Source organism: Peromyscus maniculatus, chromosome 1 (assembly GCF_049852395.1).
Source record: "Peromyscus maniculatus bairdii isolate BWxNUB_F1_BW_parent chromosome 1, HU_Pman_BW_mat_3.1, whole genome shotgun sequence".
Classification (NCBI taxonomy): domain Eukaryota; kingdom Metazoa; phylum Chordata; class Mammalia; order Rodentia; family Cricetidae; genus Peromyscus; species Peromyscus maniculatus.
This window is the reverse complement of record NC_134852.1, coordinates 114646206-114664264: the sequence shown is the minus strand read 5'-3', so window position 1 is coordinate 114664264 and position 18059 is coordinate 114646206. Positions and strand designations below refer to the sequence as shown.

Sequence of the window (18059 nt, the reverse complement as noted above, 5' to 3'; positions counted from 1 at the left end):
ATGTTGTATTATTGATTTTAAAAGGTAAAACATATACTTTTTTTCTTTGGTTTTTGGCATGTGTCAAAGACTATAGCCTTTCATTGCTCAGTTTGTGATTGAAAATATCTTGTTAAAAGTTCATGTAAGAGGAATAATTTCCTTATCTTCTCACACACACACGAGAGAGAGAGAGAGAGAGAGAGAGAGAGAGAGAGAGAGAGAGAGAGAGAGAGAGAGAGAGAGAGAGACTGAATAGACAGGCAAATGCAGACTTCCAACCTAGGAGCTATCTACTGAGTCTTCATATGCTCAGCATCTTGGCTAGGCCTCCTAAGAACATTTGTCTCTTAAAACCTAGCTTATAAAATCCATACAAGTCAGTCCTATTATCTTAACTGTACTCTGTCCAAGGGTGGCCTTACATAAGCCCCTATCACCCTCTAGAATTGAGCAATATCTGGATGTAATGGGCATGGTCTGATGTTGAAGAAATTCCCCATTAGCCATTCTGATTGCAGTTCTTCTCCATTGTTCTTTTCCTGCTTTTCTATCATAGGTGATTGACTGACACTTTGTTCCTCTGTGTTTGTCTGTCCATTCTTGTATAATACTTTGGGAAGCTTCTTCCCTGTGGATAGATGGAAGCATGGATTTGCAATATGATCAGTTCCTCATGCAGCTCAGTATCTGTCCCTGGGTTGACTCATGAATATGGGTTGAATCTATACTCTGCAATAAGCTTCTGGGTTTGAGAGCATTGAGTTCTCTTTACTATTATATGTTAGAAGGTGAGACAGAACCACAACCTCCCTGTATACCCAGGAGCTCATCTTTTGGTTGTTTGCCACTTTGACACATATATGTACAGCTGTTTCATGAAAGTTTGATTTCTAACAAGTCATGTTTTCCTCTGTGATTATAATTCAGGAAAATATTAGCCAAGTAAGTTAAGTTAGATGTTAAAATCTACTCATGGCTGCTAAATTTTAAAGTTTCAATTTTAATTGGTGTAATGGCAAGTTTTTCATGTTTATGAAAATTTCAGTATCTTGACAAACAATTTCGAAGGGAAGAGGATATGATTTTCTATGTTCTTGGAAGCACTCTGTTGTTAACATGCTACAGATAAATTTTGTCAGAGACAGATCGAGAAAAATATCCTCTTTGTTCCCATCTCTTCTTCTACAATCAATATTCAGAGTTTTCTCAGTGCACCTTAGGTAATTCTTAGGCGCTAACTCCCCTCAGCCTCTCCAGAGTCTAGTCACACAAACTAGTCTTCCTCTTTTCTTAATGCTCTTTTCCCAGTAGGATGGGTCAGCCACAGCTTCTATTTGCTTCTTATATCATTTGTCCTATATGTTATCAAATGTGTTTAGTGTTCATTTTACATGCCTCTCTAAATGGAGACATCCATATTTAACCTTCATAGACATGTTACTCTAGGATTCCCTGAGGTCAACTGTTAACATGTGGATTGCTGAGTATAGAGCCTTTTCTTGCAATATGGTACACCACTAGGATCTACTGATAGACAAGAATTAGAATATCACAATTGCCCTATTATTCAAGGATGCTGGCATAACATACTTCTCAAGAAAGTTTGGAAGTCTCTATCTTTAAGATAAATTACTTAAGATGTTCAGAAGAGAAAATACCATTTAATACATGATTTTGATATTTGATTAAAATTTCCCTTGAATTCCACGTCCTCGGTTTCTAGTTTACTCTTCTCTTTGATGACGGTTCTTGACAGCACTTGGAATCAGGTGAGCATGGAGAAACGGGTGAAGATTAATGCTTGATGCATTTAATTTGTCAAAAGTCAGTTCTCTCTTGGTCTAGTTTATACATATTCTGTATTGACCAGTAAGTCATTAGACCTTCAAATGGTTGAAGCTATATATTACCTGCTGTTATAACCAATATTCACTATAAAGAAGAACCTTTGATTTTTGATTCCACCAAAATACACTTTTCCAAATATGAATATTATCTATGTTTTATATCTATGTTTCATATATTCACACCAGTTAACCCCAACTTCAGTGAATATCATGCATAATAACAAAGAAAGTATTAAAATCAAACTAATGAGCACATGAAGTCAAGCCTTTTTAGATATATTTTTGACATTGTATTTATTTGTAATGCCTTGGGACCAGTTCAGCACAAAAGTTGTACCTGATAATATAATTTAGTATTAATTACTTATAATTTATACTCTAATTCCCATACACTCATTCAGCACAATTGTCCATACCTTGCTTCCATTAGAAAGAAGCCTATATTCTTTTATTAGAAATAATATATCTCCTGTGTTTGGGCCCTATGTTTTAAACACAAGGTAGTCCTTAAATTTCAAATGTTGAAGAGCTTTCAAGGTCAAAAGAGAGGTTTCTTCATGTTGATGATCCAAATATGCTGTTTAAAATAAAGCAATCTTTGAGACTTGAGTCTGCATTGTTTCAGAGTAGAAACCACTGAAAGAATGAGATTCAGCAATATGAGTTCTGCTACTCTGCAGCCAGAGCAGCAATGCCACTGAAGATAATATTCAAGGAGAGTGCTAAGAGTAAACAGGTTTTTTGTTTCCATTACAATTTTCCAGGGCAACCTTTTTTCCAGAGTTATGACTATTTCTAAGCATAGTAATGCCAGCAGCTTCTTTTTCATATTGATGGATCTTCCTGGACTGGAGGCTTCTCACTGTTGGACAGCAATTCCCATCTGCTTCATTTACATTCTTTCTGTGCTGGGAAACATAACCATAATGCACATTGTCAAGTCTGTGCCCAGCCTCCACACACCTATGTACCTTTTTCTTTCCATGCTGTCAATGGCTGATCTGGGCCTCTCAGCCTCCACACTGCCTTCAATGGTAGCTGTTTTTCTCCTGGGCCAGAGAATAATAGGAGCTGCAGCCTGTTTTATGCAACTCTTCTTCATCCACACATTTTCAGTCATTGAGTCAGCAGTTCTCTTGGCCATGGCTTTTGACCGCTGTGTGGCCATCAGAGAGCCTTTGCGCTATGCTACCATCCTCACAACAAGACGTATTGGAGCCATTGGACTGGCCGTGGTGATCCGCAGTGCTGCCCTTCATCTGCCTCTGCCTGTGCTCCTGGGAAGGCTGACATTCCAGCCTGTCAGTGCTCTGTCTCATTCTTACTGTGTTCATCCTGATGTTCTAAGGTTGTCCTCTTCCAGTACGGTCATCAACAGTGGCTTCGGGCTCTTTGTCATGCTCTCTACACTGGGGATGGATGCTGTGCTGATTCTCCTTTCCTATGTGCTGATTTTGAAGACAGTCTTGAGTATTGCTTCTAATGCTGAACGCTTGAAAGCCTTCAACACCTGCATTTCCCACATCTGTGCTGTTCTTCTATTTTATACTCCACTGGTGAGTCTATCCATGATCCATCGCTTTGGGAAAAAGAAGCTACCAGCTCAGGTATATATGCTTCTCTCTTATCTTCACTTTCTTATGCCTCCAATGCTCAACCCAATTGTCTACAGTGTCAAAACCAAAGAGATTCGGGTTCGCATTCTAAAGATGCTCCATCCCAAGAAACATTGAAATTTCATTGGACAGTTCCTCAATTCTAGGTGAAGGATCTCTGACTGAGGACATCCCAACAATGCACCAGAGTGCCATTTTCGCTAGATCATCAGTCAACTAATTATTCAAACACATCAACAGGGATAGAGTGTGGATCTCTCCATACATCAAAACCATAACTGATCCATGGGAAAAATCATAATTCCTACTATTCAAAAGTCAGTTTTGTCCTTGACAGCTTTATTAAAAGAGAATCTGTCGTGTCTCGGGAGTATTGATACATTGACATGTGAAAGTGGACAAATTTTAAGAGTCGAGGTTTGCAAAAATCTAAAGTCAGTTCCTGATAAACTCCTAGAATTCTGAAAACTTAAGCTCAGGAGGGCTTCATTTAGATGAACTTTCAGAAATTGTGGGAAACATGTTCAATCATAATAAATCTTACTTTTGATTTATATAATGACTATAAATTGGAGTTTACCTATGAAAAATGTAACTGAATAAATGTCCCAAAGTATACTATATATGTATATATTTAAAGAAATAAAATTATTAATTCTGGAATTATGTTGTCTCAAACCCTAAATATGCAACTTTATATTTCTTTAAAGATCATCACTTGAGAAATGGAAAGGAACTTCAATGTTATCTATTTTTCTCAGTCTAGCTAACCCCTTGACTCTTGACAGAAATTTCATGTTTTCAAGAATCACTATAGCTAATGACTAAGTGACTCAAGGCACAGCTTATATTTCCTTCAGTTCTTTAGGAAAAATGTTTATAAGTAAGATGGTAGGTAACTTGAGGGTGTTTTTATAACTGACCCAATACATAATGGCCCCTTTCCCAGAGTGATTTAACAAACTTCTCTGATGAAATTGCTTTAGTGAGAAAACAATTACCAATAGATTAGATAGGGAATACACTTAAGTGCTGATACTTAAGGTCATATTACATTTCAAATTTATTTGAATTTATTTCAAATTTATTTGAAATATAATGGAGAGATAGAAATAAAATGCCAAAATACAAATCCCATCCTAGCTATTTGCTATGAATATTTGTATTCAAGTGTACTAAGCTGCTTGATTAAAGTATAAAGAAAACAAAATACAATGCTATTTTCTAGACATGAAACACTTAAAGGACTGAGGAATGATGTTGTGTAGGAGTATGAATTTTCAGTTTGTCTTAGGTCCTTGGAGAAGGAAGGAGAATTGTACACTGAGAACACGTAGCAGAGTGAGCCCATTTGAACATTGTGATTTTTGAGCCATTTTGTTGAAACAAAAGCTTCAATTAGAGACTATAAACATAAAAATTTATAGGAAATGTAGTGTTTCTGGTGAAGGCCATGCTTCTCCATAGATCCTGCATCAATTTATGCATTGCAGACACACAATAGCAAAGTGCTCCATGAACATATTGCAGTTGCTGGCAACATGCTTCTACAAAAGCTTTTCTTCAAAGTCTGTTTGCATCACCTAACATGTATGCTTTTGTTGTTAGTTTTACATTTTTAACATTAGATCTTACTGTACATAGCACTACCATCCAGATAATCTGAGACATTCAAAGAGATATCTGCACTTTAACAAAGACTTAAATCCCAATGTTTTTCATTGTTGCAAGAGATTCAGTGTCCATTGAATTTGTTCCAGAATCTTTTCTCCTAGTGACACTCTCTGCTGAGCATTATTGCATCTTTGCTATGAATTTTCAGGTTAGGCTTGATATAGATCTCAAGTGGACACCTAAGCAATTTCTTTGGACTCCCCCTTCTGCAATTTCTTCCTACCCAGTAGTTGCTCCATTTCAGATGCTCTGAAATGAGGACTCTATTCCTTTGTTCTAGTACATTGCTGCTTTTAAAAATATCATTATTTTTAAAAGTTCACACACATATACAACATATGTTGAACATGTCTACACCCATCCTCCTTTGCTCCATTTCCCCACAGAACCCTCTAACTTCATGTCTTTTAAAATTAGTTTAATTTTAATATTTTTATTATTAAAGTTTTAATATAATATATTTTTATCATATTTTCCCTCCCCAACTCCTCTCAGCTCCTCTCCATCTCCCTACCTATCCAACTTCTTAATTTCTCTGTCTCTGTCTCTGTCTCTGTCTCTCTCTCTCTCTCTCTCTCTCTCCCTCTCTCTCTCTCTCTCTCTCTCACACACACACACACACACACACACACACACACACACACACACACACTCCAATGGGGGTGCAAATGATACAAACCAAACCAAACTAAAAAGCACATACACACAAAAAATGGAGTTTGCTTTGTTTTGGCCAACTGTTCTTAGCATAGAGCCTTCCCTTGGAGTGTGGTTATTATACCCAGTGTCACTCCATTTTCCTTTCCCAATGAGGGATCAATTGCAAATAGCTTCTTGGTTGGGTTTGGGACTTTGTTTACACTTCCCCTCTTTCAGTCATGGACTTTTTTGACTATTCTGAACTTGTGCAAGTCTCATGTGCACATCACAAACCTTCCACAGAGAAGTTTCTTCTTGCAGTAGATGATAATTAGTACAGAGACCCACAACTGGACAAAGTGCAAAGTGTGAGAAATATTGGCATATTCAGCCCTAAATGGGATGTCATTATCAAACCTCTCCCCTCAAAGCTTAGAAATCTACATGGAAGTAGATACAGAAAGACTTAAGATCTAATAGGTGATGACCGACTGAGGACACAGTGTCTTCCAGACACAACAGGTTTTATACACATATGAACTCACAGAGACCATGACAGTATACTGGAGTTCTGAAGGCTTGTGAGCTGTCATCTGGGTCCTGGGAACTGAAGGCAAGTCCTCTACATGAGCAAGTGCTCTTAACCACTGAACCATTCTTTATCCCCTACCATATGGTTATTTTAAACTGGCTTGGTCTTATTCAGCTATTGTGCAGGTAAACACATCTGTTACTGAGTTTATGAGCTCAACAGTTGATAGCAGCATGAATCTATGCATAGTCATATTTAAAAGGAAGTGTAACAGCATGATTATTTAGAAAATCAATATCAGTACTTTCCTCTCTAGGGCCTAGTCTCTCCCAATTCATGGGTGGTGACCATGCTTGCAGGTCCTTCCTGTGGAATAATCCTCAAATCCAACCAAAAGAGTCATTGGTTACCCCATGAAAAGTCTTCATAGTGTTGCACCAGTGATGCCATGAATTTCTGTTTTGATGTACACCGTAGAGCAGCCAATTAGTAAACCTATGACCAAGACTGAGATTTCTGTTTTTTCCTTATATTGTAAAATATGTTATTTAGCAAAATTGTATTGGGGGGAACAGCATTAGTCATCTTCCTTTGTGTTTAGTACTCTGGGTAATTTTCTACTTTCTGTTTAATTTTAGAGCTATATCCGCAAATTTAGACAATGCTTCATTTTCTGGAACTTTTATTATTTATATAATGTGCAATGATAGAAAATTCCTTTGCTGTTTAGATTTAATGATAATAATTGATTAACTGTCTAATGAATAATTTAAAAAAATAGAAAGTGATTCCCATACATAGTTATATTTTGTATTCCAATACTGTTAGTAAATAATAGAATCATAGATATTGCTTTAGTATTGGCAAGTGTCCTGAGTTTTTAAAAGAATATCCTATTTAATCCTCAATGCAATTGTCTTAGTGTCTTTTACTATTCCAGTAAAGTCACTGGAATGACTCAGAGGCTAAAAAAAAAATGCAAATATGCAAAAGATTTATCTGTTGAATTTCAAACAGTTTCACCAAATATGCACCTCATAAATACTGTATTTTATTTCATAGACATAAAAAAGGCTCAAAAATTGTGTCACTGGAAAAAATGCAAGCAAGTAGAGATAAATTTTAATTCATATCTTGACAAGGTATAATTTAGTTATTCTTTAAGAGGTCTCGAGCAACAATAAAAACTCAGATTGTTGAAGAACTACATGACTAACAATCACAACAGTGTCTCTTTAGAACATGCAAAACTTGTTTTTAATGGCATGGTTAAAGTCATTGGCTGCCACCAGGCCCATGGTCCCTGTTGTGTTAATCAGCGTACAACCTGGGCATTGGCTAATTTGCTGTAAAATTATTCTTCACTGAACACTCCCTGCCACTGGACTCCTGAGGAGGAGGAGACATGTTCTCTGTCCTTGTTTTCTTGTGGGTGAGTAAATACTGTGGGTTTTGAAAAACAAAAAGGTCAAATTTGAATTAAGAACATGAAGTAAAACCATTGACTACTAAGAGTAAAGAAAAGGACTTTTTTGCTTAAGACATCATGGAGCTGATGGGTAGGATTCTTACTGAATTTTTCAAATGTCCTTTTGTAGCAAAGAAGGTCAATTAAATGCAAAAATGTTAGACAGACTGATAACTCACCAGCAAAAATTCCTAACCTTAAATGAATCATAATGTGCATGGATGTTAACATCTAGAAATCTCAATATGTGTACTAAACTATCTAAACTAGAATTGGGAAGATATTTAGGAATAGAATCATCATGTAGAGTAACTGATTTGGGAAATAGTTTAATTTCTTTTTCTTCTTTTAAGATGGAAAGTAATATGATCTGAATGAATAAATCCAGGCTGATCCCTGTTGACTGCAGCTCTTTCTACATCCTTGAATAATCATCTTTGAAAGGCACCTTGTATCTTTTAAGGTGAGAACATAGGATAAACTAAGACAAATGTTAACAATCACTATCTGCTTTCTAATATTCTAGGATGTTACAGAATATTTATTCTACTTTTTTATTTTATACACATACACATTCATTCTATGAGAAGCAATACAATCTACCAATTTCCCTTTGTATAAAGATAAAATCTATATGGTACAAACTATGTAAACATATATTAATATGTAATAGACATGAAAATATTTTTGGACATGAAAATTTTATTTGTATAATTTTCTTATTCTAGTATGGAAGGGAGAAGATTTATTATTTTCATTGTAAGGATGCCAATGCTGGAAATTCCAGCATGGCTTTCTAATTTTGTTATTCCCATCCTACCTCAGCTAACTGAAACTCTACTAGCCAGCCAGATGCAGAATTTCTCCGAAGGAGGAATCCCATAGTACCTTATTGGCATTTTTAGGGAAATATCTCACGTTTTAATGCTATTTTTATCCAACTTCTTTTTCTCCTCTTGTCTTTGTGTTGAAGCCACCACCAGAAACAGATGGCTCAAATTTTCAACAATATTCCTCTGCTTATCATTAAATCCCTCCCCTCCACAAAGTATGTATAAATAATTAAAACACAAGAAAAATGAATATATAAAATCACAAATTCTTTTCTAGGCAGTATCTGAGCTTACTATACACAGAAATACAAAAATAATCTGGTGCCTGTCTATTTTCACATGTCATTTCTTTCTAAAAGATAGTAAAACCAAATTCTGATAAATATTACAAGGATATTTGTTGTACTTATGCCTCTGTAACTGTGATTTATGGTAAAAAAGAGACTCTTTCAGCTTATTAAAGAATATTTTGTCTGATTTAAAGAAACACTGCAGGCTGAATGAAAGAACTATTTCAGCATACAAACATTTGGGTACTTAGTTCATCCCAGTCAATGTCCTCAAATATTTCTATGTCTTAGTTCACATTTTCATCAACTTTCAACATCCCAGGAGATTAAGAGCCATACAGATTACCTTAGTGAGAACTTTGCCCAGTAAATGCTTAGGAAACTCTTGGCATACTTATTATAATCACAAGTCTGATGCTTAATTACAAACACTAAAGACATCTGAGTTTATATGGATATGTGCTTTCTGGAACCCCCTCAGCACTTTGTTGTAAGAATCATACTTTCTGTGTAAGGGAGAGCCCTGGTTTTTCTCCCAGATCTGTTTCAGTGGGACTTTGACAATTGACATCAGCTGTCTACCCTGCAATCCTACACCTAATGGTGGTAGCAGTTCAGACTTTGGAATGTCACAAGGTCGCCTTAAGTCGTTGTTGAAAGCAAAGGGCAAAGCTTCACCCAGGAAACACTGACTCACTGCATGATTTACAGGTTGCCATTGATACTAAAGCTACACCACTCCTGCATCACCTTTTCTAGAGCAAACAGATACATGTTTAGTATAGTAGGCACCTGGCATTTATTCTGCTGGGTGACATGAAGTATTCTTAAGGAACCAAATTGGCTTAATTGAGCTGAATCTTCTCACCATGAATGTGTCTTCCTGTTCCTCAAATTCTCAATCTAGTATGACACCTCCTTCTCTTTCCCTTTGTTTTATTTCCTCCACATACTGGAAATAATGCTGACTGTGAGGCTTTTCCCCCCTTTAATGTTGGAACATGTCACAGCACTAATCCCTGCATCTAAAATAGTACGCAACATAGTTTCATCATTGCATAAAATCACACACATCCAATTGAGGGGCAAGAAGACAAGTCATAGAGGGGAAACAATTTAGAAACGAAAGAGAAAGAGCAACAAAAAAAATGAATTCATGAGAATTTAAGCCTGGTGTGCACAAAACCACATGCATACACACATAATTAAACAATAAAAATAAATCCTTAGAAATAATAGGGTTTTTTTATACTATTTTCAGTAATTATTAGAATTTGGTGTTTGTCTTCAACTACTGAACACAATATTCATAATTCAAAACAGGGGGTCACTGAAAATTATTTCTAGTCTTAGATCCTCCTTTTACAAACCAAAAGAAAAAATTAAAGACTTGAATTCTTTTTTCTTTCTTTTTTATAAATTGAAAATAGATTCTTCTCTCATACAATATATCCTGAGCACAGTTACCCTTCCCTTCAGTCCTCTGAGCTTCCCCATGCCTTTCCTCTCCTTTAGATTCACTACCCTTCTCTTTCCTCTTCAGAAAAAAAGGAGGTCTCCAAGAGACAACAGCCAAACAGGACAAAACAAGATACAATAAGACAAGGCAAAAGCCCTCTTGTAGAGGCTGGACAAAGCAACACAGTAGGAGGAAGAGTCCCAAGAGCAGGAAAGAGTCAGTGATGCACTCACTACCACTTGTTAGGAGTTTCCCAAAAACACCAAGCCAACAGCCATGACACATATGCAGAGGACCTGGTGCAGACTCATGCAGGTCTCCTGCTTGCTACTTCAGTCTTTGTGATCCCAGCTAGCTGATATGGTAGGCCATGTTCTCCTGGTGTCCCACATCCCCTCTGACTCCTACAATTCTCCCTTCCTCTCTTCTGGGTCCCCGATCTCCGAGGTGAGGGACCCAATGGAGACCTCCAACATAGACTCTCCACATAATGTCTGTAGGTCCCTGCACCTGCTTCCATCTATTGCCAGAGGAAACCTTTCTGATGACTACTAGACAAGGCACAAATCAAGGAGTATAGCAGATATTATTAGGAACCATTTAACTGGGTTTTTTTCTGCCTTTCTCTCTGATTTCCTCTCTTCCTCTCCTCTCCTCTCCTCTCCTCTCCTCTCCTCTCCTCTCCTCTCCTCTCCTCTCCTCTCCTCTCCTCTCCTCTCCTCTCCTCTCCTCTCTCTCTCTTTCTTTGCAAGTCATGTTTGCTTCTAGCCTAAGTCTCTGAGCTCTCCAGTCTCAGTTTCCTGGCCATCCAGGCAGTGTAGTCCATGGGCTTCTTCTTGTGGCTGGCTTTCAAGGTATACCAAATATTGGTTGGTCACTCCCACAAGCTTTAAGGCACCATTACCTGAGCACATCTTGCAGGCAGGACAGACTGCAGATGGAGAGTTTTGTGGCTGGTTCGTTGTCCAAGTTTCTCTTTTCCTAGCCTGCAGAGCACCTTCTCTGGCCAAAGAGACCAGGACATAGGGATAATGGCTCCAAAAAGGTACCACATTGATCTCTCTATGTTCAATGAGCTCCATGGTAGTTTTTCTGGGCAATGGGGCCAAACTGTCAATTTTCAGAGAGCTACTTTCCATCCTATCATCAGCCTGGGTTGTTTAGGGATCCCCACAGGACCTCCTCAGACAAGAACTCAACCTGAGTATAACCCAGTCCCATAATTGGAAGCCTTGCCTAGCTACAAATAATGGCCAGTTCAGACTCTGTATCCTCCATTGCTAGGAGTATTCACTAGGGTCACCCTCATAGATTCCAGGCAGTTTCCATTGTACTAGATTTCCACACCCCCACCCCATAACCCCAGTTTTAACTGTCTCTCCCTGTACTCTCTTCCTCTATCACCCCCCCCCCCACCCACACACACACCTAATCCTCCTGCTCCAATACTCACCTACTCCATGATGGGGCTGGGAAATTGCTCAATTGTTTAGAGCACTTGTTGCTCTTGCAGAAGATCAGGGTTTGATTCCCACTACCTAAATGATGGCTTATAACCATATTCCAGAGGATCCAATGCCCTCTTCTGACCTTTGGAGGCACTGGAGACGCAAATGGTGTACATGCATACAGGCTCACAAAACATTTATGCAAATAAAATAAAACAAATAGATCTAAAAAATAATTTGAGTGGTGCATATAAAATTGTTTTATAACGTGCCTAGAGCAATCCCCGGCAATGGATAGGTCTCTGCAGAGGATGCCATGGTGTTCAGGAGAATCTTGCATTCTGACTGACCAGTAGCCAGAGTGCTTCTTTATTTACACAGAATTTAGTAAGCAGGAATACATACATGATGTTCCAAAACATTATATCATTTTTGTTTTTGGACATGTGTTTCATTTCTTTTTGCTCATCTTTTAGCCATCATTAATAAACTATGACAGAACAGAGTTATCATTTCCAATCATTTTCCCTAAAGTTTTGACATCATTAATAAGCAGAGTTATTGTTCTTAATCATTAACCTCATAACCCAATTTTTAAGAATCTAGGGGCATTTGACCACCTGTTCTCAGGCTGGTAGTTTTGTTTGCTTCAAGGACACTAGACCAAAACAAAATCTTCAAGCCACCCTGGACATTATGCCATGTACCAAGCACTGTATTATTAACTCTTAGTGTAAGAGTGCCCAAGAAAAATCCTCAGGTTTAATTCAACTTCTGGCATAATACAATCAATGTTAACATTTATATCTTTTTAGAATTTGTCTATATGTCTAATCCTCGCATTCTGTTGTTACTTGGTCATATGATATTATAGTGGCTCTACATGAGCTAACTTCTAAGAGAGGGAGGTCCTGATACCTAATTTTTTTTATCATCTTTCCACTCCATATTTTGCTCATCAATATGTCTCTGAGTGGGGCAGAGTTGTATGTCACATAATTGTCTGAGTGTACAGTGGGAACAGGTTTGTAATCTGAATTGTGGTCAACTCTTCTAGCCCACTGAATCTTGTTGGCCTTTTTGAGTTTACTTTGTTTTGAATATCTTGTTCCTGTGTAAGTACAGGGACAGATGTTTCAAGAATGTCTCATAGCTTCATGAAGAGACCTCTTGTTTTATGTGTCATAACCTCCAAGGCGTAAGGAAGACCTTCAAGTAAGTAAGGGTATCTCCCTAAAACCAGGGGAATAGTATGTTCAGGACTTTCCTGGGTAAGCTTAGAAGCAGCATTCCTGGGAGAAGGCATAAATGACTCATAAGGAATTTCCCATCAATACAATATCCTTAGATTGTACAAATATTAAAAGTACCCCAATTATGCAATGGGTGGAGATGAAAACCAAAGGTGGCATGGCAGCCATCATGTGGCTCAGCTTTGCTGGATCTTTGTCAGGCAGCTGTGCTGGTTTTATGACTTCTGCCATTCCATTCAGATATGGCTGTGCCAATAAAGCTTTTAAGTGAAAGACTTACATAGTGAATTATACCAGTATATTTTCATATGTGGAAGAAAAATGACAGAATTCATCATGAATATTTAGTTTGGAATAGGATATGAATGTGAAGAAATGAACAGAAACAGGGACCTTGGATTCTAGACCAGGTTGATATAATAGCTATGCTGGGAGGTAGCTCGAATTCAATTCCCAATATTTGTAGTACAGACTTGGAACCAACATGCTTTAGTACCTTTTTAAGGATGTATGCCAAATTTCAATTTAAGTATTAAATATCTTTGCATTATGCAGTCTTACTATGTACAAAAACTTTCTCCTAACAATTAAACAAATTCATCTTATTAAAGGACTCCTTAATTATGAAATAAAAGAAATGCTGAGATAAAATAGAAAGTTGTGGTTGTGAGAGCAACATTTTGAAGAGTCTTTATTAGATCCCAGCTCTCAGGCTGTTCTAACAGAAACTCTCTGGGTTTGGGTCCTGTGATTACACTTGATTTTAGAGTCTTCCCTTACAGGTGTCATGGCCCACTCCAACCATTCCAGCACCTCCTTCTTTCTGACTGGCCTCCCAGGCCTCGAGGCTATGTATGTCTGGCTCTCCATTCCTCTCTGCATCATGTACATTGCCTCTCTGGCAGGGAATGGCCTGATCCTGTGGGTTGTAAAGTCAGAGTCCTACCTGCACCAGCCTATGTACTACTTTCTATCCATGTTAGCAGTGACAGACCTGGGTCTGTCTGCCTCCACACTGCCCACCATGCTCACAATCTACATAATGGGTGTCAGGGAGGTGGCATTAGACATGTGCCTTGCCCAGCTCTTCTTCATCCATACTTTCTCCATCATGGAGTCCTCTGTGCTGCTGACCATGGCCTTTGATCGTTTTGTGGCCATCAGTAGTCCCCTACGCTATGGCACCATCCTCACTAACCCTCGGATTGCCAGCTTGGGCCTGGCCATTGTGGTTCGCAGCGTTGGTCTCCACATCCCTGCCCCCATCATGCTGAAGAAGCTGCCTTACTGCCAGAAGCGCCAGCTTTCCCACTCGTACTGCCTGCATCCAGATGTTATGAAACTGGCCTGCACAGACACCCACATCAACAGTGCCTATGGCCTCTTTGTGGTTCTGTCCACCCTGGGTGTGGACTCTGTGCTCATTGTTCTCTCCTATGGGCTAATCCTTCACACGGTGCTTTCAATTGCCTCCAAGACCGAGCGCCTCAAGGCCCTCAACACCTGTGTCTCCCACATCTGTTCTGTACTGCTGTTCTACACACCTATGATTGGCCTGTCCATGATCCACCGATTTGGCAAGTGGGCTTCGCCATGCAGCCGTGTGTTGCTCTCTTATCTTCACTTTCTCACCCCTCCAGTGCTCAACCCGGTTGTATACACTATAAAGACTAAGCAGATCCGGCTGAGGATTCTGCGCATCTTCCGGTCTGGTGGAGCAAGCATTGGAGATACCCAGGGTCACTAAGTCTTCTCCTGTGGTGGTAAAAATATGGAGCTACGTTTCTATTCTGCATATTAATTATGACTGATAAGCTAGACAATGTTGTAACTGAACATGTGAATGAATACAATTTATTTTTACTGGAGTTTAAAGAAGTAAATGGCAAACAGGATACTGCTCAGGTTTGTGATTTATTGATGCAGAAGCATTTTGAAAATAGATAATCAGATGTAATCTTTATAGGCACAATTATTTGTCTCTTCAGTGTACATCCCTAGCCATAAATGCATCATTTTAATGTATTAGAAAATTGTTTAGTACTTGCTAATGAAAGATCGAATGGATGAATAGGTAATGTGTCTGAGATTATTGAATAGGTAATGTGTCTGAGATTATTTGTTAAATGTACAACCATTCAAGATTCAATGCTAGGTGAACGCAAGTAAAGCTATGAACACGTATATGGTTTTACTAATTTTTTTCTTGTTCAATAGAAATTTCAAAGGTGCTGTAACTACTCAGTTAAACTGTTTGTTGTGTCACAGTTAGCAAAACAGTTTTTTCTTTTTTTATTATTAAGAAATAAAGTTAATTTTCTATTAACTTTACATACCAACCCCAGATCCCCTCCTCTTCCCACCCCCAGCCTCCTCCCCCCAACCCACTCTTATCCTTACATTTCCCAAGTCAAGGTCTCCCATGGGGAGTCAGCAGAGCCTGGTACACTCAGCTGAGGCAGGTCCAAGACCCTCCTCTTTGCACTAAGGCTGTGCAAGGTATCACAACCTAGGCACTGGACTCCAAAAAGCCAGCCCATGCACCAGAGACAGATCCTGATCCCTCTGCCTGGGGCCCCTCAAATAGTTAAAGCTAAACAACAGTCTCCCATATCCAGAGGGCCAAGTCTAGTCCTATGAGGGCTACACAGCTATTATTAGTTCACAGTTCATGGGTTTCCACTAGTGTGGCTTGTCATCTCTGCACGTGTTCCCATCATGATCTCTATATCCCCTGCCCACAGAATCCCTCCTCTCTCTCATCAATTGGATTCCTGGAGCTCAGCCTGGCACCTGGCCATAGATCTCTGCTTCTGCTTCCATCAGTCACTGGATGAAGGCTCTATATGACAGGGTATTCACTAGTCCGGTCACCAGAGTAGACCGGTCCAGGCACCCTCTCAAGCAAAAGAGTTTTTTAAAGGGTATAAGAGTAGAAACAATTTCAGTCAAGTCTCCTTAGATGTAATCTTAAAGAATCTCAGCAGTCTTGAGCCTAATCAATTGTGCAGTAGATAGCTTGAGAGTCAAATACATGAGAGCTGGTACAGGGGTGCAAATATGATGTGGTGCCTACTTCATTGTGTATACTTCACTTTCTGAATTTCTCTTTATACCCAATTATGAAGAGAACGTAAAGGGCTTGCAACATAGAGCTTAAGCAGTAAACTGACAACAGAGGAAAACAGTGTCATTAAAAAGTGAGTTATAGAACAAATAAAAGAATCAGAAGAATGAGGACTGAATGTCCTTTTGGTATTTGTTCATGATCTGAAATATCAGTGTATATGCTACCAAAAATGTATGTTTTATAGTTTCAGGTGATAATGATAAAATAGCCTAATAATGTATTTGTGCATATTTTAGAAATATATTGTTATTTAAACAGAACATGTTTGTTTATTAGATCAAGTAATTTTCCTATATGTTAAAGGCATAATAGTACTATGTAATTTCAGCAGTACATTTAGTTGAAATATGCATATTGCTCAGTTACATTTTCATCATATTGATTTAATAACAATAATTATGAGATATACTATGATGTTAAAATATATGTGTGGAATGATGAATGGTAAAAGAAGATATTTAGCACATTCCTTTCTTAAACAGTTATATTTCTCCTGGAGAAAGCATTCCAAATACTCTCTTCTAGTATTTTTCAAATCAAAACTCACTATTGTTGACTAGATTTATCCTCCTGAGACATTTGAGCTACAGTCCTTGTCCAACTGTAACTATGATCCCATGGAGAAATTTCTTCACTCCTTCCCGCCTTTATACTTTCTGCAACTTAACTATTCTAATCTCAACTTCTATGAAAACCATCTTTAAGTTATATCGGAATTTTTTTTTTCTGATTTACATAAATGGGAATTGGTAACTGTTGGTTAAATCAGCCTGCAGCAGCCATGCCAGTGGAGAAGTGTGCTGATCGGAAGAATCACAAGCTATGCTGACCTTTTTAGAGCTTTATTAGGAGAGAGGAGGGGGGAGAGAAGGGGGGAGAGAGAGAGAGGACAGACAGAAGGAAAGAGGGCAGAAAGAGAAGGGGGAAAAGGTGCGCACAGAGAGCATGCTCGCTTTTTAGCCTGGGATGCCGTCTGTAATTAAGGGCAGAATACTTACAGTAACACATTTTATTGGTAGTGTAATGACGGTGGGAAGGATGACCAGTTCATTCTATACTTGTTTTGTGACGCATGATATGCCATGGTAAGGCTCAGAAAAAAAAAAAAAAAGATATCATAGTCTTATTACTTGCTAGCGTATACATAAAAACTAAAATGACTGCATGCATCTTATTGTCAAAAAATGAAGTAGTCCAAGAGTACAGTGCAACAAATTCAATATTATGAGACAATGGGAGCAGGAAAGGGGAGGAGGGCTGACAGAAGGCATGTGTGTTTGGGGTGGTATCCATAATGTGATGATATATATATATATATATATATATATATATATATATAAAACTGCCTTAATAAAACCCACTGTTTTGATGCTAACTGAAATAATATAAAACACAAAAGATTGGTTGACTTAGAGTTACAAAGAAGAAATTTGATTTCCAGTCAACTCATAGAGAATCACGAAGGGTAACGAAGTTGTCAATTAACAGATAATACATGTCAGTTTAAAATGCTTTCCATTATTTTAAATGCAGTGGCAATCATGGTGAACTTTGCCATGGGCTTTTATTCAGAAGCCATGCATGGAATTGTCTCTTCCTGTCTTAGGGCCTCCTAAATAACCAGATAAAAAATGGTTTACAAACAACACAGAAATATTCTTAAGAAATATGTTTTCTGAGTGGGAAGTGGGAAGATGCCAGATGTGATAACAACATTCACAGTTCAGCATTTGCTATAATTGTGACTGAAATCACATAAGAGGAATGGAAACTTTCATAGATGTCCCAGTATATGTGTGTGTGTGTGTGTGTGTGTGTGTGTGTGTGTGTGTTATTCATTATTATTAAACATTGAAATGGAAGGTGGAGAGGTGAGACTCATGAGAGT

At 38.2% G+C, this 18059-nt stretch overlaps 2 protein-coding genes across 2 annotated transcripts; both read left to right on the top strand.

Annotated features, from left to right (window-relative positions):
- Positions 1–2614: 2614 nt before the first annotated feature.
- LOC102923808 (olfactory receptor 51G2-like) lies at positions 2615–3608 on the top strand. Its single transcript, XM_006978991.2, has one exon. The coding sequence runs from the start codon at positions 2615–2617 to the stop codon at positions 3560–3562; it is 948 nt and encodes a 315-aa protein (XP_006979053.1). The 3' UTR covers positions 3563–3608.
- A 4059-nt stretch (positions 3609–7667) lies between these two features.
- On the top strand, positions 7668–16423 carry LOC102923503 (olfactory receptor 51G2-like). The gene is made up of 3 exons (XM_076566142.1): positions 7668–7722; positions 8112–8221; positions 13824–16423. Exon 3 carries the CDS (start codon positions 13829–13831, stop codon positions 14786–14788), a length of 960 nt encoding a protein of 319 aa, XP_076422257.1. The 5' UTR covers positions 7668–7722; positions 8112–8221; positions 13824–13828; the 3' UTR covers positions 14789–16423.
- The last annotated feature ends 1636 nt before the right edge of the window (positions 16424–18059 follow it).